Genomic DNA, 20,725 nt, shown 5'->3' on the forward strand with positions numbered 1-20,725 from the left:
GGAGCTGAGCCTAGCAACCGCAGCTGCTCCACCACAGCAGAAAGAGGGGAGGAAGGCACCACCCAACAAAGGCTCGGTTATTTATGAGATTTCAAAGTAGCAGGAAAGGACGCACAGAGGACAGATGGTGAGATTATCCTGACTCCCAATGTCAGTGAGGAGCACTCGATTTTGAATAACAGGTAGAGCCCGTCACTGAGGGGAGACTCTCAGAAAGCCTCACTCTTGTCTCTCCTCTCCCAAGTCTCTTAGGAAACAGAGAACGTGGATTTAGAAGGAGATACGTTCCGTCAAACATGATGAGACCCAGGATGCTGGTTAGAGAGCCTGTTGTTCTGTAAGTAACTCTGAATAGTGCTCTGACCGATCTGCTCTTGGGTAAAGCTGTGAAACCAGAAGTAAGTCAGATGAGTGCATACATCACCCCCAAGGAAACTGGGGAGCAGAATGAGAAAGGCTACACAGGAGGGGGTGAATCCAGAGCCCGGGGCGGGAGTACTATACAGCAAGGGAAAAGAACAAGCGAATGCTATACTCACTCCAGTGTGAGGCTTCTAAAGCCAATACCAAGTCAAAGATGTCTGACCTGAAAGGTTGCTCTTTATCTGCCTTATGTCACTAGTTTAAAGTGTTTGAGGCTAGGAGAGTTCCATCCTAAACAAGCTGCTAAGCCCATGACCATGGCACACAGCATACACATGCACACACACACACACACACACACACACACATGTGGATGTCTTCCCTTGGGATGGCTGTCTGAGAAGTTCAGAGCACAGCATTGCACCCCATGGAGCCTGAGGCTGCACCCAGCAGAGCCAGCGCACAGTGGGGAGATAAAGCTGGCCAACTCAGGCCACCTTCTTCATATAAAGCCACCAATGCTGTCATGGGAGGAGCCTCAGAGTATCCCAAAGTCCCCACGCCAGACATAATGATTTTAAAGCAATTTTTTTCCTTCTTGCTCTGACCCAAAGATTTATTTATTATTATATGTAAGTACACTTTAACTGTCTTCAGACACACCAGAAGAGGGCATCAGATCCCACCACAGATGGTTGTGAGCCACCATGTGGTTGCTGGGATTTGAACTCAGGACCTCTGGAGAGTAGTCAGTGCTCCTAACCGCTGAGCTGTCTCTCCAACCCGACACTATGATTTTAAGGGTTAAGTCTCCAACACTCTGGGTCTGTTCACACCACAGCAAGCACACAGCTATGTGGGAAGCTCAGGCAGGGCACAGGGCTCTGTGGGTGGCTTAGAGGCACGCGTGTGCATGTGTGTATGTGTATGTGTGTGTGTGTAAGATGTGTGTGCCCAGCAGCTTGCTTAGGGTGGAAGTCACAGAGCCGCTTCCCTTCTCCACCTGCCTGAGCCACAGGGCCACACTAGAGACCTTCAGAGCTCTCAGAGTTGCAGGCAATACCAGCTCAGTCGCACACCCACTCAGAACTGGTAAGACTGGAGTAAAGTTTAAAACTTGGATAAAACTCATAATTGAGAATGGCAGGAGTTCACTGGCAGCCAACCAGATTGCTGTCCTGGACCACGTGACCACGACACCCGACTAGGAGGACCATGACAATTGGTCACCTTAGCCTCGAGCCCAGAGCTCTCCATGCTAATGAGGTATCTAGATAGGCCTCGAATGTCTAGCCAATGTGAGCTTCCCTTCCTAGGCATCCCTTCCTGAACAAGGTATTTAATCTTTGGTCCAACTTGACTAAGTCGTAGGCATCCTTTTCCACCATGAATAAACAGTTTGGACAAGCAAGGACTGTCTCCTTTATCAAGGACCATCATGGGGAGAAGCCTTGTCTCCCATAGAAGACCCCTCCACACTCCTGGCTCTCATTCTGAGCTAAGCCCTATGCCCTTCGCCCTGGGCTCATCTCAAGACCACCCAATCCCAACTCTTTGTGGTTCCCAGCAACGTCTGGGTGCCCAAGAACCACAGCCTCCATCCCAGCCCTGGAGAAAAGCCACTGGCTGGGGCCCCTATCTTAGACCATATTGAGCCTCCCCTGAGCAGCGTGTTGATGTCCCTTGAGCTCCGCACACCAATGGCGAGAAAGAAATGCAGACCCACACCACTTCAGTGGGAAAACTGAGGCACCAAGAGGGAGAGATGACAAGTAATACTAAAACAGAGGCACAGAACAAGATCTCACAAGGGCGGCCAGGTTAAAACTCCAGACTTGTTCATCTCTGGCTTTTCTGAGACCACAGCTGACCGTAGCAGGGGTTGGAGGAGGTGCACGGGTTCGGGGTTCATGGACAGCCAGCCACCAGGGCAGCAGGGGCTGCTGTCTGCTCACAACTGTAACAACAGCTGAGACGCAGCTCATCCACGGATGCTTCTCACGGAACTCCTGTGGCCCCAGCTCTGCTTCTAGTGTTACATTGTTACATCCATGATTTCATGTATCTATGCAAACATAGGCACCACATTGCAGGGACCACACGCTTCTCAGTTACGTTCACAGGCTTCTCGATGACATTAAGACGTTTCTCGATGACGTTAAGACGTTTCTCAATGACGTTCACACGCTTCTTCAATGACGTTGACGCTGGGATGCTTCTTGGCTTAATTCGAGTAACTCTCCCTCGCTCCCTTTTTCCTCAGCCGACAACCCCCTTCCCCTTTGCAGCTGTGTAGATCATGATGAACCTTACGTTTTCTTTATTCATCTCTGTTTGTGGACACCAGGTGGCTCCAGAACTTACTGCTGTGGTCTGTTGAATGTTGCTGTGTCGATGTCCCCGTGGTATGTTGACTAGGGGTCTCCAGGTCAATGCCCAGCTAAGCCCCTGGGTCACGTGAACTTTAGTTTCCAAAGGAGCCTCCATTCTGGCTTCCATGGTGACTGGACCCATTCACACTCCTTCCCACTACGGCGAGAGCGTTCCTGCCAGCGTTTGTATGGTTTGTTGTTGTTGTTGTTGTTGTTCGTGTTTTTTTTTTTTTTTATGACTGCCATTCTGACTGGGTCGTTTGTGTTTCCCCTCTTGAAAAGCATCTGTTCGTTTTATTAGTTCATTGTTAATGAGTATTTTGGTTTCTCATTTTTGGAGTTCTTTGTGTATTCTAGATACAAATTCTAGATAATCCTCTGCCAGCTCTTAACACTCTGTAAGCCATATTTTTCTTTTGTGTCCCGTGCTAGACAGAAGTTTTGTGGGTTTATTCTTTGATTTCTGTTTGTATGTCTCTTCCCTGGGGTCCCCTTTGCCAGTGTTGGTGTTGTTCCCTGGGTGACTGGAGTCCTACCAAGTGTTCCCCTCCTGCAGGTCTGGACCGTGAGCTTCACACCACCACACGATGGTCTGGGGTGCATCTGAACTTGGTGTTTTAGGAGTGAGTAGTGGGGTTTCATTCTGTACGTGGTCACCCAATTCTCCCAGATGATGTCTTTTCGCCATTGTGTGTTTTCTGTTGCAGGTACGCGGGCTCAGATCTGAGTATGTGATTCTATCTGTTAATCAACATGTCTGTCCTGTGATGTTTTTATTACTCTGAGTCTGCAGATGAACTAGAAATCAGATGTGCGACGCCTCCCTCCATCTTGCTTTTTCCCAGGATTGCTTGACTACCCCGGGGTCTCTCCTGCTCCTGTGTGAGTTTCAGGCTTGTCTCTCTGTCCCCGAGGATTGGCATTGGAACCTGGGTGGACACATCGAGCCTGTAGGTGGCCTCTTACAACATTAATCTGTCGATCCCTGAGCGTGGGAGGTCTTTCTGTCTTCTAATGACTCCTTCGATCTCTTCCTCCAGTGTCTTAACGGTTCACTGCCGAGGGCTCTCACCTCCTGGGTTACATTTATTGCGAGGTGTTTGCTGTGGTGAATGGGGCTGAAACCTTCATTTCTTTCTCAGACATTGGCCATTGGCTCACAAGAGGGCTCTGCCGTGTGTGTGTGTGTGTGTGTGTGTGTGTGTGTGTGTGTGTGGTTTGTGTCCTGCCTCTCTGCTGAGGGTATCTGCCCACTCTGAGATTCCTGCTGGGGTCCTACAGGTCACAGAAACACGCATCTGGAAGCAATAACTGGCTCCTTCCTTTCCTGCTGTCCCCTTCTGTCGGCTTCTGTTTCGCTGTCCTGTGAAGTCTCCCACTGCTGTGCTGAGTGGGGCAGAGAGTGGACACCTTGTCTTGGTCTTCACTTCAAGGGGAAGGCTTTGGGTTTTCCTGTTCAGTGGTGTGATGGACTCTAACCCCACAGCTCTAACCTCACAGTGCTGCCAAGACATACTTCTACCCCGAGCTCCTCAGAACTTTTATCATGCACGGATGTTGGGTTCTGTCAAAAGTCCTTCCAGCATCCGTGGAGAGGATTTTGTGACCTGTGACCTCGATTCCATTTATGTGATGTATTATATTTACTGACTCACATACACCAAGCCATGCCCGCATCCCTGGAGTGAAGACAACTTCTCATGATGATCTGTTTCGTGTGCTCCCAGATTTAACTGGCAAGTACCAGGTTCATAATCTGTGCATCTATGCTCAGCGTTGATGCTCTGTAATGCTCTTCTGTGGTAGTACCTTTATCTGGGTTGTCATCCCTCTACCTGGTAAACTCCTATGCATCCTTCAAAACCCAATGCCAACCAGGCCCAGTATTCCCTGGCTACGAAGCCTTCCCTGACTCAGGCCAAACATCTCTTTAATTTAATCACTCTCTGGTGCCCACAACCACACTCCTTCCTAGGTATTGTTCTCTCAAATACCTGCATTAATTTTCATGCCTGTCTTCCTCACTACAGTGAAACCTCAGATGAGTGCCAGAGTCCTGACCTTTAACCCCAGCCTCCTCACACCTGAATGAGAGCAAAGGAAGTCACGAGAGCAGCATTAGAAATGAGCAAAACTAACAGCCAACAAATGAACGGCCACCCCCTTTCAGGGAACCCTGGAGCAGCCAACCTCCAAGGCCCTTCCTTCTCCCACCCTTCCCCACTTCTCCCCTCCCCCACCCATCCTCCAACCTATCCCTTTCACACACACCCCCCACCTCTGCTCAGGACCATAAACAGCAACCAGCAGAGGGTGCCCACCTCTTCCCCATCAGCCTCCAGAGCGCCCCCTGCTGACAGACTCAGGCAGAACCATGCTAAGCTCTCAGGTCTTACTGGAGATAATCAGGGAGCCAGAGTTGAAGGGAGACACCAGTGCTTTAGGGTACACATCTCACCCTCTCCCACCACACCCTTCCTTGGTCAGGGACAAGCCTCCCTTCCTCACCAGCCCAGATCCTACCAAGAGGTCCTGTTACTCTCCTAGGGCTGCTGCCCCCACATGACCGCCATTGGCAACTACAGACCTGAGCAAAAGGAGACAGTGGGTCAGAGACCCTCCATCACTCCCTCCCTGGCCCTGGGATGGCAGTGCACCCTGGAGGCAGGCCACTTACCTTGGACCACAGGCCCATGCCGAAGGCACTGCTCTCTGCCATCTGATGCAGGTTCAGCTCTGTCCTGGAAGAGACGATTGTAGGAGTGAAGGTTCTGCCCCAGCCCAAGCAGCAGGAGGTGTCCTACTGCTGGATCACACATACCACATCACCTAGCTGCCCCAGGCCCCAGGCCTCCCTTCCCAATGACCCTATGCTCCAATCTCACACAGCGAAAGACTGGAGTTCAGAGCGGATGAAATGTAACCCAGCCTCAATGCAGTGCCCTGGCAACTGAGATCAGAGGCTGGGTCACTGGGTATCCCAGCCTCTCAGCTCTGGGTGGAGCTTCCCACTAGGCTTTCTTCATCCCCCTGCCTTAGTCACCCCAGCCTGTCCCACATACTCACCTGAGATCTACATCGAGCCCTGCCAGCAGCTGAGAGAAAACTTCAAAGTTCCCTTCCCCTTGCGGCTGCCGGGCCACACGGCTATTCTCCAGAAGCACTGTCTGTAAGGGGGGAATTGGGCAGTGTCATCCCCAGTCCTTCTCTCCAGACTTGGTTCCCAAAGGCCCTACTAGAGTGTCCCACCCCAACACTCCCCGAGGCCTCACCAAAGGGTGACACAAGGGCACCCACCGTTCAGAGCCCCACAGGCAGTCAGCCAAGCCATGGGCTCCCTCCGGCTCCCAGGAAAGCCCAGAGCACCTCCCTCACTGAAGCCTGCACCCAGTGGTGCCAGCGGAGCAAAGGCCTTAGTTGATACCTGATCTGGGCTGTCACCTGGTGCTGTGTGGTCATTCTCTCTAAAACCCTAATTTTTTTTTTTTCTGCTCAACTGGAATGTTGGAGAGGGGCCAGGCCACATGTGTTGCACAAGGGGACAGGATTCTGTGTGAATCTGTTACATTCAACAAGCCTCTAGATTCTGCTCCTACCCATCCCAGAGCCATGCCATGCTAGCTGCTTTTAACATTCCAGGGTGCCAACACTCTTGTCACCCCAGGGTCCTGACTGGAAATGTGGGTACAGGCTGGGGACACCACACCTTAAAGAGCCCTTGCCCATCCCTAAGCCTCACCTGGAGCTGAGCAGCTGTGACTCGGCCAGTGGCATTGAAGTCCAACGACATCACCATGGCAAAGCGGGTGGCCCTGCGGCTGTGGCCGGTGGACACACAGCCAAAGGCCCGGAGGACAGTGAAGGTGGCCCGGAGCTTCTCCACTGTCAGGAGACAGAGTAGAGATGTCACTTGTGCCTTAAGCAGGGCTACCATTCTCGAGACCCATCCTGGTCTTTGTTCTCTGAGGTGGGAGCTCTGGTGAGCAACAGCTCAGCTTCGAACTACAGTCACTCCATGAGTCCCAGCAGCTGCCTCAACCCCGACTTTTAAAGTCATGAGTAGAATAGAAACGATCTGAGTGATGTGTGTGTGTGTGTGTGTGTGTGTGTGTGTGTGTGTGTGATCCTTCTAACACTTGAAGGCCATGAGAGGGCCTGAAAGTTCTGGGATCTCCCCAAAGATATTCTCTGAGCACCCACAAGCCCTGTGTGCCATTCGAGACATCTGGGTACATCCTGTCTCCCACATTCTGGGTACATCCTGTCTCCCACATTCTGGGTACATCCTATCTCCCACATTCACATACACAGCAGAACCAGTCTGTGAGAGAGTCTAGACCAGCTCCCAGCCCTGTGCTTAGAGTGATCACAGAAAGGGGGAACAGCAGGTATAGCCTCTAAGAGAAGACCAAGGGGGCTCTGTCTTTTGCAAAGGGACAGTTATCTTCTTAACAATTCAGGAGGACCCTCCCTGGAGTGGCAACTGTGTTTCTGGCAGAGCTCTGAAAGGTTGATCAGCTTAACAATGCTCGGTGCTTAGAAAGCACCCGTGGTCTGCAATGATAGTATAGCCGGTGTCATCTGGTGCAGCACTGTGTGGGTCCTGGGGAACAGTGTCCCCAGGATGGACAGATTCTATTATTGGAGAGTGTGAAAATGATGCTCATCTAGAGTATACATGCATGCACACACCTGTGCACACGTATGCTTTCTAGATAAACATGTATGTGTGTGTGGGGGGTGGAGGGGGTGGAGGAGGAGAAAGAGGAAAAGGAGCAGAGACATGTCTATGAAGGCTCCATGGAGACATTACAGTGTGACTGAGAACCCTAAACCTCTCCAGTTTTCAATACCTTTATGTATAAATCTCAAATCATAATCGCTATCCCACCAGTGTCCTGTTATAATCCCTATCCTCCCCCACCCCCATCCTATTCAAACCACAGAGCTCTTGTGGTTGTTTGGAAGCGGGCCCAGCACAGGGTCCCTGGAGATGGCCACACCGATGGCTGTGACCACGGTCATCATTATCCATGCTATTCACGGACGGTCTTTAAGGCCCACTGCACCCCTCCTGTGTTCTTGCCCGGCCTCTCCCCCAGTCAGCACAGGAGCACTCTCTAGAGCATCCTAGCCTTCTGTAGCTCCGTCTCCCCTCCGGCTCTCAGCTCTGCTTTCATCTTTGCTTCTCGGTCTCTCTGTACAGTGGAGTGGGCTATAGACTGTTCAAGGACACACACTCCCAAGAAACGCTCCATCTGTCTGACACGGGATGACTCCCAGCAGGTGGCAGCCAAGCTTCCCAGTGTGTGACCACTGTAAGGGCCACCAGTGTCATGAGAGAGATGCACTGTTATCTTGGCAGGGGTATATAAAGGAGCACTAGTTTTCTGGGTCAGTAGCCAACACAGGGCCCTTACTTATCTGTGCTTAGTGAATGACAGCTAGACAGGAGTAGTGAAGAGCCATCCAGGATCTACCCCCCCAGCCACCCAGGACCCCCACATCTCCCCTCCCTGTTCCCTTCCAGCTGTCACCCGTGGGCCACCATACCTGACACCCTGCCGTCCACGCTGCCTGCCATACCCACCAGGTGTTCCAGAACCTGCTCACAGCAGGTGGTCTTCCCAGCTCCACTCCGGCCCAGGGCCACAATGCTCTGGTCTCTCCGCTGGCTAAGCAGTGCCCAGTACGCACGCTGGGCCAGGGACGTTACATGGGCAGGCAAGCCATCCTGCCGACCACGGGGTACCTGCCACAAGATGACAGGTGTCAGTCTCCGGGCAAGTGTCATCTACAGCTAGATCACTAGGAGTCCTGAGCGACCGATCTACTCATTAAAGGCTCAACCAGAAGGGGTTCATTGTGTCAGTTAGTTAAATCATTGGGTACGATTCACCTGCAATGAGGTAGCCGGGGAAATTGGCACAGTTGATTAGTAATATTGAACATGGGAACTGGGAATGGCTATCAATTAGTGATGTCTGCCGTGAAAACAAACTGAGCCATCTCCCTGGCCAAGAAACTAACTGAGCAGTCACTGCTGGGTTCCAATGAAGACATGGCGCAAGCAAAAACCCTCAGACAATTTAAGTAGGTGCTGAATGCGCTGACTGGAGCTTCCTCCACAGAAAGCTGTGCACACATCACATGGCCCACACACTGCTCCAGGGACACGCCCCAGAGAAGGGAAGATGTGGTCACAGAGATCCTTACATCACAGGTCACACTGAACATAACAGAAAACATATCTAGGAGTTCTGAGGAAAGTCAGTGGGTGAGACCGATCACACACACACACACACACACACACACACAGAGAGAGAGAGAGAGAGAGAGAGAGAGAGAGAGAGAGAGAGAGCGCCCAGAAATCTAAGTGATGGCTATCCTGTGCAGGCCCATGGCAAGCACCGCACACCACACAGTCACAAGAAAGGGTCCCAGAGAAAGCTGGATTGAACTGGGTACAAGTCGTGCTTCCTCAATCTGGGTTTTAAAGAGACAAAGAGCTGGATATAGAGGCCTAAGCCTGTGATTGCAGCTCCTCAAGAGGCTGAGGCAGGAGAATTGCAAACTTGGGGCCTGCCTGGGTTGTAGAGGGGTTCATAGCCTGGGCAACCCAATGGGACCATCTCAGAGTTTTAAAAGAGAGGGTCACACTGGGGTGTGACTCAGTGGTACAGTGCTTGCCTAGGTATGTGAGAGACCCTGGGTTCCATATCCAATACTCCTAACCCTGAGACAGACAGACAGACAGACAGACAGAGACAGGGAGAGGGAAGGAAAGGGAGACAGAAAGGAAGGGAGGGAAGGAGGAAGGGAGAGAGAGGGAGGAAGGGAGGGAGGAAGGGGGAAAGAGGGAGGGAGGGAGGGAGGAAGGGAGGGAGGGAGGGAGGGAGGGAGGGAGGGAGGGAGGGAGGGAGGGAGGGAAGAAGGGAGGGAGGGAGGGAGGGAGGGAGGGAAGGAGGGAGGAAGGAAGGGAGGGAGGGAGGGAGGGAGGGAGGAAGGAAGGAAGGGAGGGAGGGAGGAAGGAAGGAAGGAAGGGTGAGCAACTTACTCTCTCTGGTGTATAAAGCATTCCCAAAGTCCCAGAGGAGCCTGGGTGTTAAAGGACCAGGGGAAGACAAAAGTGGCCCTGAAGCCCAGAAGGGGCTGAGCAAGATCTTCCATGCTGCCCAGGGTTAAGAAGAAGGAGTGGCCTTGGCCATGTCAGGTGACCTTAACAGTCTACACAGAAACACCCTTGGAGACAGGAGAGGTCAAGGACGCCCAGGCATATGGGAATCCTAGAAAAGACAGGAGTGGAAACCCAAGGCCACTAGACCTCATAGTTACTGTGGGGTCCAGCCTAGCCCTGCCTTTTCTCCCTAAGTCGGGGAGGGACCAGGATACACACCCAGAAGGTCCTCCTCATAGCTCAGACCTGTCGTTTGGGGAACCAGGACCAGAGTGGCTTCACCTCACCTTTTATCCCAAACCACTTGGAACCAGTGCTAGGTAAGCTCTTAAAGTGGGAGCCACGGAACAAGGTCTGCCTTCCTGGAGGTAGCCTCAGAGCCTGGAGCATCCAAAGATCCTAGGGTCTGAGCCTGGAGCTGCAGTTACCCTGAAGACTCATGTCCATGAGCAAGTCAGTTCCTGGCCCACGCTGTGAAGAAAATGGATGCTGCATACCTGACACCCGTGGGCACCCCCAGGCTTACACGTGATGCCTTGGACCTCTTTGCAGAGTGCACAGCTGCACCCCACATCCACATGTGTGCTCACATGACCCTTCAACATGTTCCAACCCCAAGAGACATGTCCTTCACTGTGTCCTGACCATACTCAAGCTGTTCCTAGTCCCAGGCCAATGCGGGTCTGATGGCTGTTTGGGGACCAGAAGCTGACTGGGCCAAGCTGGCTTCCTACGAGAATTGAGAGGCAGGAAGACTTGGAGAAGGAAGGAGATTAGAGCCCAGTGACCCTCACAGGGAGAGCCAGGGAAGCGTCACTCAGGATCCTCCCCGTGCCTGCGTTTGCATGTGCATTTGATCAATCTACAATACCCAGTCTGAGAAGAGAGACCCGGAGTGGACATTACCTCCATGGGTCTCAGTGTGGCTTCACAGCCCTAAGTGACAGATGGGGGCCACCGTTAGGGACTATCTACTGCACTTTCCTCCATGCCCCTGTCCATCTGTTTGCAGCCCAGGGTCCTGTGAGTCTGTCCCTACACAAGTCACACCCAGGACCTGTGACACGTGCCCCGCCCCCACTGGCTTCTTCCAGCCCCATCCTTGCCCACAGGTGTCCAGTCCATTTCAGCCACCGTGGGCTTTACCATCTGTGGCCTCTCCTGTCTCCCCTCCCTGGAAGCCCACAGGGCAGCAGGGTTGGCGTTTCCTCAGAGCCCACCAGTCACCAGCAAACAGCTGCGAGGGACAGACTGACTCAGAGGACACCGGTGTAGTCCATGACTCTCCACCAGGTGGCGCCACGAACCTTTGCTTTCAGTATTAATCCCAAACATAACTGCCCTTATGTCCTTTCAAGAGATAATAAGTAAATACCAGGGTGAGCAGAGCTTCTATCTCCACATGAATGGATGTATGAGACTTCAGAGAATCTAGCTCACGTTAGGACTCTGAGAAGCTGCAGCTTGAACTTGGCCCCAGCTCCTCTGCGTGTCCATGAAATGGCTTTCCAGGTGGGTGTCATGGCTAGTTTAAAGTGTCACACCTTGGCTTTGGACCAGAGCTCACCATCCCCCTCTAGGGAGCAGGGGGTCACTGGTGCTTGCCAAATCCAAGATTCCCATCATGAGCATATCTGAGGGTTTCCAGGGTGCTGACAGTCAGTTCTCCCCTATAATACCCAGGCGAGGAGTCTTCCACTTGTCTCTGCCCCCAGCCATCATCCCACCTCACCTTCCCTGAAGAGGGCACTGTGGTTGTCTGTGGCTGCAGGGCGATCAGATCAGGCCCCGAGCAGGTGTGTGGCAGCCGGGCCCGGTAGCGCTGTAGAAGCGTGTTCATGACGCTTGACTCGTTGACGCTGACCAGAGAAGCCAGGTCCTCAGCTTGGTCCAGCTCAGAGGGGTTGGCCTAAAGAACTCACAAAGGATCTCCTCTAGATTCCTTGGCCCTACTCCACCAGCACCAGCACACATACACAGATATGTGCGTGGACAAATGCTTGCCTACACACCCTCATGCATACATGTGCCCCACACACTGCTTGGCCTTGTCATGTAAAGGGCATGCGACAAAGACCAGTGCACAAAGGGAAGTGACAGGCTCTCTCCTTGGCCTGTCTATCTCCTTTGCTTTGTCTCCACATCCTGGGTGCACTGCTCTGTGAGGCTGCTGTCTCGAAGACAGGTCAAGTAAAACCCCAAGTGTACCATGTTTGGCTTGCTAAGGGTACATGCCTCTTCACATCATCTGCTTTTTAAGTCCTAGAGAGGAACATTCAACATGCCCTGTGACACCCAGGGGTGGAAGCCAGTGGCCAACCACCTCCTTTACCAAAGCTCACTGTGCCTTGGTCCCTTAGAGGTATGCACAGCCCCCTAAGAGAAAGGTTGATGCCCAAAATATGCACCATTGGAATCTATGCTTCAGTGGCAACCTGCCCACTTAGCTGAGTTCCCTAGCATCCAGGGTGAAAACAGAAACATGTCTATAGAAAGGTTTTCACAAAATGAAAAGTAATCTCTTGCTCAGATCAGTCAGAGCCGCGGCAACAGGAGCCAGCAGGCTTGTCTTCACAAAGAGCTAAAAGATACAGTGAACGATCCCATGATGGAGCCCCAGCAGCAGAGCCCTGAGTACTATGGGGGGTAGGGACAGAGAGGACAGAGCAGCAGTGAGGAGGAGGGGACACTCACCGGGTGGACCTGTTCCTCATCCACTTCAATGACAGTCCTGTCTGCATCGATACAGAGCCGCACCCTTCCAGCAGGCGGGTCAGCTGTTCCCTCGTCTGGTTTAAGCACCGTTGCTGCGTGGACAGCCAGAGACAGGAGGGGAAAGAAAGGTGGGTAGGAGGGCAGGGGCAGGGAGGGGAAAGGAGAGGAGGCAATAGAAAGGGAAGGGAGGGGAAGGGAGGGGAGAGGGGGGAGGGTTAGGAGAGAAGGGGAAGGGAGGGGAGGGGATTGAAGGGGAGAGGGGGAGAAGAGAGGGGAGGGGAAGGGAAGGGAAGAGGAGAAGGGAGGGAAGGGGAGGGGAAGGGAGAGAAGGAGGAGGGGAAGACAAGAGAGGGGAGGGGAGAAAAAGGAGGGGAAGGGAGGGCAGGAAATGGGAGAAGAGGGGAAGGGAGAGGAAGGGAGGGAAGGGTAGAGTCTCTGAGCCAGTCCAGGAAGCTGGAGACTGAACTTGGGACAGGCTGAAAGGTTCTATTCACATAAAGAACCTGAACTGCCACCCCTAAGCCAGTAGTTCTCTGTGGGTCATGATCCCTTTAGGGTCATATGACCCTTTCCACTGGGGTTGCCCAAGACCATCGGAACGTTACTATTTGTAACAGTAGCAAAATCACAGTTATGAAGTCGCAATGAAAATAACTTTATGGTTGGGGGGGTCACCACAACACAGGGAACGGTGTTAAAGGGTCGGGGCATTAGGAAAGTTGAGAACCACTGCTCCAAGCCCTTTTGAGACAAAGGCTAGCACTGAGCAGGCCCCTCAGAGGGTGAAATCCACCGACCTGTTCCACACCCCTAGGTCAGATCAGGATGATAATGGGCAGACAGTACGAATGGAACACAGAATCACTTCTCAGAACACACCCTTCAGTCTCCACTGGCCAACAAGAATGGACTCGGGATGGGGACTCTCTGACCCATAGCAGCTACTGGTCCCATCCTCATCTCAGCCTCTCCCCTACCTCCTTGCTTGCCTCGAGAATGAAGTAAAACTGGCTGAGAGCTGGTGGCGGGAAAGACATGAGAAACGAGTGGGACTCCCCTCCCTAAACCCCAGGCCAGCCTGAGCCCACTTACCAAGCATGAACCCATCCTTCTGCACCAGCCAGACTTTCTGTGCCTCGTACCATCTATCCTCATAAGCCTGGGAGCAAAAAGAAGGTCGCCTAACCAGCACAACCCACCAGCCCAGGGTTGATGTAGGGACCCCTAACCTCTCCCGCAGGACCTTTCAAGGAGCCACCAGGGCACGGCCTGAGAATCTAAACGTGGTGCCGGCGCCGAGAATTGTGGGTAACAAGGGACAGGGTAACCACTAAGTAGTAATAGGCAAGTCTAGCCTGGGGAGGGACCGTGTGGGGCCTAGGGACCTAGCTCTTCAGGAGTATACTCCTGGGGTGTGCTGCGCTGTGGTTAGCCCTATGTCCACCCCGTAGCCTCCCCTATCCCATCCTTAGGGTCCACAGCCCATCACCTGGTCCGAGTCTCCACTCTGGCCCCCTCTATCCGGGTCCTGCAGGATCTGCTTCTCCTCCATAGGCCTCAACGTAGAAAGCCTTTCCGTGCCAACCTCAGGAACGAACTCTACGTGACCTTCTGCCTGAGGCTTCACCATATCCACTTCTTCCTCTGTGCACACATGGGGCTCCCCGGCTCCCTGCACCCTGCTCTCTGGCTGGCCGTCCCTCTTTGCAGCCTCTGCTGATATCCCCGTTGTAGGAATCCTATCCGGGGCCTTGCAGCTTTCCTCAGGATTCTGAGTCTTCGCTGCCACCCCAGGGAGCTCTCGGGGTTTCCTTGGTGTCACCAGCTTTTTCTGAGGTTTCCCCACCTTTCCTTCCATCTTCACTGGAGCCTCCTGCTGCTGTCCCGTGGGCCCTGCTGGCTGTCCCGTGGGCCCTGCTGGCTGCTCCGTGGAGTCCGATGGCTGCCCCGTAGGCCCCGATGGCTGCCCTGTGGGCTCTGCTAGCTGCCCACAGCTCCTGTCTACCGCTGGGTTTTGCAAGTCGCCAGTCTTCTCATCCTTATGATGTGACTCTGTTATTCTGTCCTTGCTCTGAGGACTGTCCCACTTGCTTCTCCGACCCAAGAAACCTCCCCACTTCCTTAGCGGGACTGGGGGCTCCACAGGTCTGACTTCAGCCCCTGCAACCTTGGGTCCATCCTCTTTTACCATCTTCTTTGGGGGACCCCCTCCTTCTTTCTTAGCTGTTCCCAGTTGCTCCTTGTTTCCTGCCTCCTGAGCTTGGGACCTGGTCCCTTGCTCCTCTGTGCTCTGAGACTCACCTTCTTTTTGCCTGTTGGTCTGGGGGTCCCGGCTCCCCTTTCCCTCTGTGCCCTGACATTTCCCACCCTTTGTGCTTTGGCCTGTATCTCCAACTCCCCTAGTCCTGGTCTTCTCAGACATAGAAGGCTGGGGGGCAGAGGAAGTCCCCGTGGTCACCCCTTTCTTTGTCCCTCCAGAATCTTTGGCTGGAGTTGGGGTCTTGTCCATGGGGACATCATGAAGTTGGACCTTCTGCTCTGCCTTGGCCAACTCTGGATCCAGCTTGGCCACCATCAGCAGCACATCGCCCCTCCTCACGCCCCTCTTGAAGGGCAGTGTCCTTTTGGCGGGTGTTCCTGTGGGACCTGACTCCTGAGGTCTCTCCCCACTGGTGCTGGTCACAGGTGTGGAGTCCTTGTCACCAGCCCCTGGGGGCTCCTTTCCTGGAATGTCTGTGCTGTTCTGAGTGGTGGATGAGCTGTCCTGGGAAGTCTGCTGGCTTTCAGGCTTGGGGACATTGTTGGTCTTGTTGGTTTGGTTAGTGGTAACTGCTGGGATCTAGGAGAGAGACCATAATGGGCTGAGTTGCTGCATGACTGACCAACAGCCAAATCATTCCCAGTTTCACCCACACAAAGAAACCCAAGCCCTTCTGACATCCTCAGAATCTGTGCCTGACAGTGAGCTTCAGTCTAGATAGCGGCTGAGGGTCCACAGAATCATGGGGAGGAAGGTAGACTCGGGAATCCAACAGAAGGGAGTTTAATGCCACCTCTGCCTCTTTTCATTGTGTGGTATTGGGTACCTCCTTCTCCTCCTCTCTGTGCCAATTTCTTAACAATAACACAAGGACCATAAAGACCTGCCATGCACGGTGGATATAAGGATTGGTGGTGGCCCAGCACTTGGTCAGTCCTCAGTAGCCGCTGTTACATTTCCATCTTGTAACTAGCTGGTTTTCTGTGTCAACTTGACCCAAGCTGGAGTTATCACAGAGAAATGAACCTCCCTTAAGGAAGTGCCTCCATGAGATTCAACAGTAAGGCATTTCCTCAATTAGTAGGTGGGAGGGCCCATGTGGGTGGTGCCATCCCTAGGCTGGTGGTCCTGGGTTCTATAAGAAAGCAAACTGAACAAGCCAGGGGAAACAAACCAACAAGTAGCACCCCTCTATGGCCTCTGCATCAGCTCCTGCCCTGCTTGAATTTCAGTCCTGACTTCCTTCGGTGATGAACAGCAATGTGGAAGTGTAAGCTGAATAAACCCTTCCCTCCCCAACTTGCTTCTTGGTGGTGTTGTTTGTGCAGGAATAGAAACCCTGACTAAGACACATCTCAACCCTGATGAGATCACAGTAGGGATACGCATTCCCATCTCAGTGCAGGTGTGGGGCAACTTCGGCCAATTGTCTCCTATCTTCTGTGAGCCCCTCCATAACAGAAGCGTGCTGTGTGGAGTTTTGCAAGCTTGAGTGTGAAAAGCTCTTCTGTGATCTCAAGAGGAGGAGATGGGAGGAGGGGGCACAGCTTCCACTCCAGTAGTCCAGGTTCTCAAACGGACTGCCTGTTCCATCCAACCTCCCAATCATTTGTCACCCATCAGCCAACTGTCCTTTTACAACTGATCAAGACACTGGTGGCCACTGATCAGGGCACTGGTGGCCACCCCAAGTCTACTAAAAGTCCATGAACACACCCTCGGTTCCTCCAAGCCTTTTCAGGGTCTGTCTGTCTCCACTCGCCTCACTCTCTGGCCACACTGGATACCTCCTAGTTCTGGCCCACCCACCCATTCCCTACACCCTCGTGTTTGTTCATGCTGGTCCTGATGGCCAGCAGGCATACCTTTTCTCCACCCGTCCTGTCCACTCTGTTTCCTGTACCTCACCTACCTGCTCTCCCAGGCAGCCCCAGAAAGAGAGCTTTACATAGCATGGCTCTGCCTCTACCTGGCCTGGTGAGCTTGAGGAAAGTGTCTTGACCTCTCTGTGCTTCAGTCTCCACCTCTGAGAAGCAGGTGTGACTTCCGTCCCCATTACTGTTTTAAACAGGGCCACAATCACTAAGTGAACATTGGCGATAGACAGGAACATTTTACAGGACCGCTTGCTATCCGAGATTTAAGTGTGGCCTCTGTTTACTCCTTAAGTCAGACAGGAGCAGGCACAGGGCCCAGCCACCCTGTCGGTCTCTTCCATGAGACCCAACTGCTGTCCCCACAGCTGCTTCCAGTCAGTTGTGAGTGGCTTGCTGACACAGAGAAGCCCCTGTCATTAAACAGGTGCAAGCACGTGTAGTGTAAATGGGCCAAGGAGGAGGAGGGAGCCAGGGTGACACTCCGGATTTAGGCCAACACCTGGTTTTTAAAATCCCTGGTCCTCTCAGCCCAACTCTGCCATAACTCTCTTTGCCTCAAGAGGGCAGTATAGAGGCAGCAGGAACTGGTGCCCTATCTGCCTAACACAGGGATACTCCCATGATACACTGTACTCCAAGCCTGCCTTTCTGATGTCCAGCCTTGGTATCCTGCCCAGGCTTTGGAGGTCTCCATATGAAGGTTTAGATGAAATCAGGGGTATGACACTGGTCCTTCTATGGACTAGTTTTGGCTGATGATGCCCATCAATACCAGTCAGAAGGAATAGCAGATGGAGCAAGCATCCAAGATCTACAACCTAGCTGGGATAAACCCTTCAGTTGTTGGATAGTGGATGTTCCAAGAGACTTAGAAGGGGCTGAGAGACCTGCAGCTGGAGGACACTGGTGTGTGGGACCACCAGCTCATGTGTCCGACCCAGAAGGATGCCAATGCTTCAACATCAGGCTCTCCGAGGAAGGGACATGCCAGCATCTTTTCCACTTTAATGAATGAACAGAGACAAGCCAGTGGCCAGGCCTATAACCATGGCCACTCAGGAGACTGAATGGAATGGAATAGAAGTTCCAGGCTGGCCTGGGACAAGGAACTAATTCAGAGCATGAGGGCTACTTTCAGGGCACAGCTGAGCGGAAGGCAGCTGCTGCTGTTTAGAAATTCATAGCTGAATAAGTCATGCGATTAAATGAGCTCTGCGTGGTCTCAAGAAAAGCAACCATGGGGGAGTTAAGAAAGGTAGAGCAATGTGAGACCCTCCAGATGTCAGCAATTGGAGATGGGCTTTTCAGTTTGCATAGGAGCTCAACAGAGAGTGGAAGAATATGGCAGGGCAGAGAGCAAAGATAAGAGTGACTGACTCAGGACAATATGGAGGATATGAATGGGAAGGCACCTGCTCCACCCCACCCTGCCTGCCCCGCCCCATCACTCTCTGCCCCCACACAGCAATTCACCTCTACTTCTGGGGCGGTGAATGCCGCCGCCTTCCTCCTCCTGGCTTCTTTGGACTCTTTCTCTGTCTCTCGAACCAGCTGCTTGATGAAGCCCCCAGGGATGACGGAGAACAAGGGAGGCGGGGAGGATGGAGGAGGACTCTTGTCCTCTTCTCGAATCTGTGTGTGGAAGCGAGGAGAGAAGTGAGAGTGAGCCTGCAGGGCCAGGGCTCCCCCCAGATGGTGTGTGATGCCCGGTGGATCTGAGGGGAAAAGCATGAGAGAAAAGCAGAAAGGCTCTGAGAGACACCAGGAAGCCAGGAGGTGTGGGGACAGAATGGACCAGTGTGAACATTAGAGGTTGTACGGGAGAGGTGGCTTCGGCCTGGAGAGTCTCCTCCTGAGAAGAACCCAAACCACCTCTCAGAGCAGCTTCTGAGATGCCAGGAGGGGTGGCTTGCACACCAGGCTCCTCTGTCCTCATGCTTCTGGCCCCAGGGGGCCACTGGAGAAACCCCAGGAGAAAATGCTCTTCCCACCTAAGACAGGGATACTCCCAGGATGCACTGCACTCCAAGCTTGTCTCTGTGGTACCTCCCAGCTTCTTGAAGAAGCCTTCTGGGGACTTGAAGTAATAGATAGTAATAATCGATTATTCCTGTGTGCTGGGAAGACTCATAACCATGGCCTATGACACCCATTTTCTTCGCTGTGGGTTCTGTATCCCTGGAACCAACCATGGACAAAAATTCTTATTTTTTTATTTTTAAATAATAGTGTCTATACAGCCAGGTGATGGTGGCACAGGTCTTTAATCCCAGCACTTGGGAGGCAGAGGCAGAGGCAGAGGCAGAGGCAGGTGGATTTCTGAGTTTGAGACCAGTCAGGTCTGCAAAGTGAGTTCCAGGACAGTCAGGGCTATACAGAGAAACACTGTCTCAAAAAAAAAAAAAATAGTGTCTATACAAAGGGAAGAAAAAGAATAGGAGGAAAGGAGAGGAGAAAGAGGGAGGGGAAAGTATCAGAGGCTAAGGAGCCCTTAAGGAATCCTATGGATAATATCAATGTGAAGGAAGGATAGCCAGGTTAGGTAAAAGCCATTGTCCAGGTCTCTGTAGTGACCAGAGGTAGATTCACAGAAACCCTCTAGCACTAGACCGGCAGCCAACAGTCCACCTCTGCACCCCCTCTACTGTCTCCTCCCCCCTGCTTCAGCCCTCCATCAGGCTGCCGTGGGCTATAGATAGGGCAGCTGCACTACGCCCATTCCCAGACTCCTGCTAAGGGATGGGAAGGAGTCAACAGATCCAGACTGGGCAGGCACAGAGACAGAAGACCATCATCATTCCCTGCCTGCGGTGCGTGGGTGTGTGGGTGTGAGTTGGGTCACGCAGGCCACAGCCTCTCTTGCCAGGGTAGAGTCTGGCCCTGTGACCACAGCCCCCCAAAACACAACTTTCCTTCTGCTCCCACAGGGCAAGGCGTGACGAAATGGCCATGGTGACACAGGTAGCTGGACTCGGGCGATGACGTTGTGATTCTGAGTACTCCTGGCGGGCGAGGAGTGAAGCCTTACAGACACATGGAGAGCATGAGGTGAGTGGACACAAGCCAGACACACTGAATAGGAGAGAGAGAAGAGAGAGACTGGTTAGCACCAGGCTTGGCTCTGCTCCCATCACATCATGAAGGAAACGATGCTACTCCATCTTCTGCTGAGACCGTCATCCGTTCCCATGACAGTGGGCCAGCCATAAGGCCGCTAGTCACTGAGCAGACAGTGTGTGAGGCGCTCCTCCTCTCAACCCTGTGCCGTAAGGTCACATCTCGGGAGAGACATACATGGTCTTGTGTGTGTCGCTCCAAGGCGCTTGCACAAAGACGATGCCTGCCTAAGCAGTGTGGAGATCAAGTTCCAGAAGATTCAACATGACTCAGTCCAGTGGAGATGAGGGGCGTTTCAGCCAAGGAACTGGACTCCTACCAGAAAAGGCACTTTCTGGAAGGAATGTGCGTGTGCTGGCTGGTTTTGGGTGTCATCTTGACACAAGCTGGAGTTATCACAGAGAAAGGATCCTCCCTTGAGGAAATGCCTCCGTGAGATCCAACTGTAACGCATTTTCTCAATTAGTGATCAATGGGGGAGGCTCCAGTCCATGGTGGGTGGAGCCATCACTGAGCTGGTAGTCCTAGGTTGAAAGCAGGCTGAGCAAGCGAGGGGGAACAAGCCAGTAAGCAGCACACCTCCATGGCTTCTGCATCAGCTCCTGCCTCCAAGTTCCTGCCCTGCTTGAGTTCCTGCCCTGCTTGAATTCCTGCCCTGACATCCTTTGGTGATGAACAGCAATGTGGAAGTGTAAGCTGAATAAACTCTTTCCTCCCCAGCTTGTTGTTTTGTTTTGTTTATCATGATGTTTTGCACAGAATAGAAACCCTGTCTAAGATAGTGCAGATTATCCTGACCCAAATGTGTGAAATCCATCCCACAGAACCATGAAGATGGTCATTT

At 52.8% G+C, this 20,725-nt stretch overlaps 1 protein-coding gene across 2 annotated transcripts in view; it reads right to left on the minus strand.

The window, feature by feature from the left end:
• Positions 1 to 20,725, minus strand: part of Myo18b (myosin XVIIIB) — a 208,656-nt gene that overhangs the window by 170,871 nt on the left and 17,060 nt on the right. For both annotated transcript variants that reach the window (XM_085837031.1, XM_085837032.1), the window contains exons 2-11: positions 19,677 to 19,836; positions 18,238 to 18,396; positions 14,117 to 15,466; positions 13,720 to 13,786; positions 12,607 to 12,719; positions 11,645 to 11,821; positions 8,289 to 8,487; positions 6,475 to 6,617; positions 5,802 to 5,902; positions 5,413 to 5,476 (exon numbers count right to left, since the gene is read on the minus strand). In XM_085837031.1, coding sequence (XP_085693157.1) covers positions 5,413 to 5,476; positions 5,802 to 5,902; positions 6,475 to 6,617; positions 8,289 to 8,487; positions 11,645 to 11,821; positions 12,607 to 12,719; positions 13,720 to 13,786; positions 14,117 to 15,466; positions 18,238 to 18,396; positions 19,677 to 19,715 — 2,412 coding nt within the window. In that variant the 5' untranslated portion in view covers positions 19,716 to 19,836. The remainder of the gene's footprint in view (positions 1 to 5,412; positions 5,477 to 5,801; positions 5,903 to 6,474; positions 6,618 to 8,288; positions 8,488 to 11,644; positions 11,822 to 12,606; positions 12,720 to 13,719; positions 13,787 to 14,116; positions 15,467 to 18,237; positions 18,397 to 19,676; positions 19,837 to 20,725) is intronic.

This window comes from Mus caroli, unplaced genomic scaffold (genome assembly GCF_978045245.1).
Source record: "Mus caroli unplaced genomic scaffold, Mus_caroli_1 scaffold_4, whole genome shotgun sequence".
NCBI lineage: Eukaryota > Metazoa > Chordata > Mammalia > Rodentia > Muridae > Mus > Mus caroli.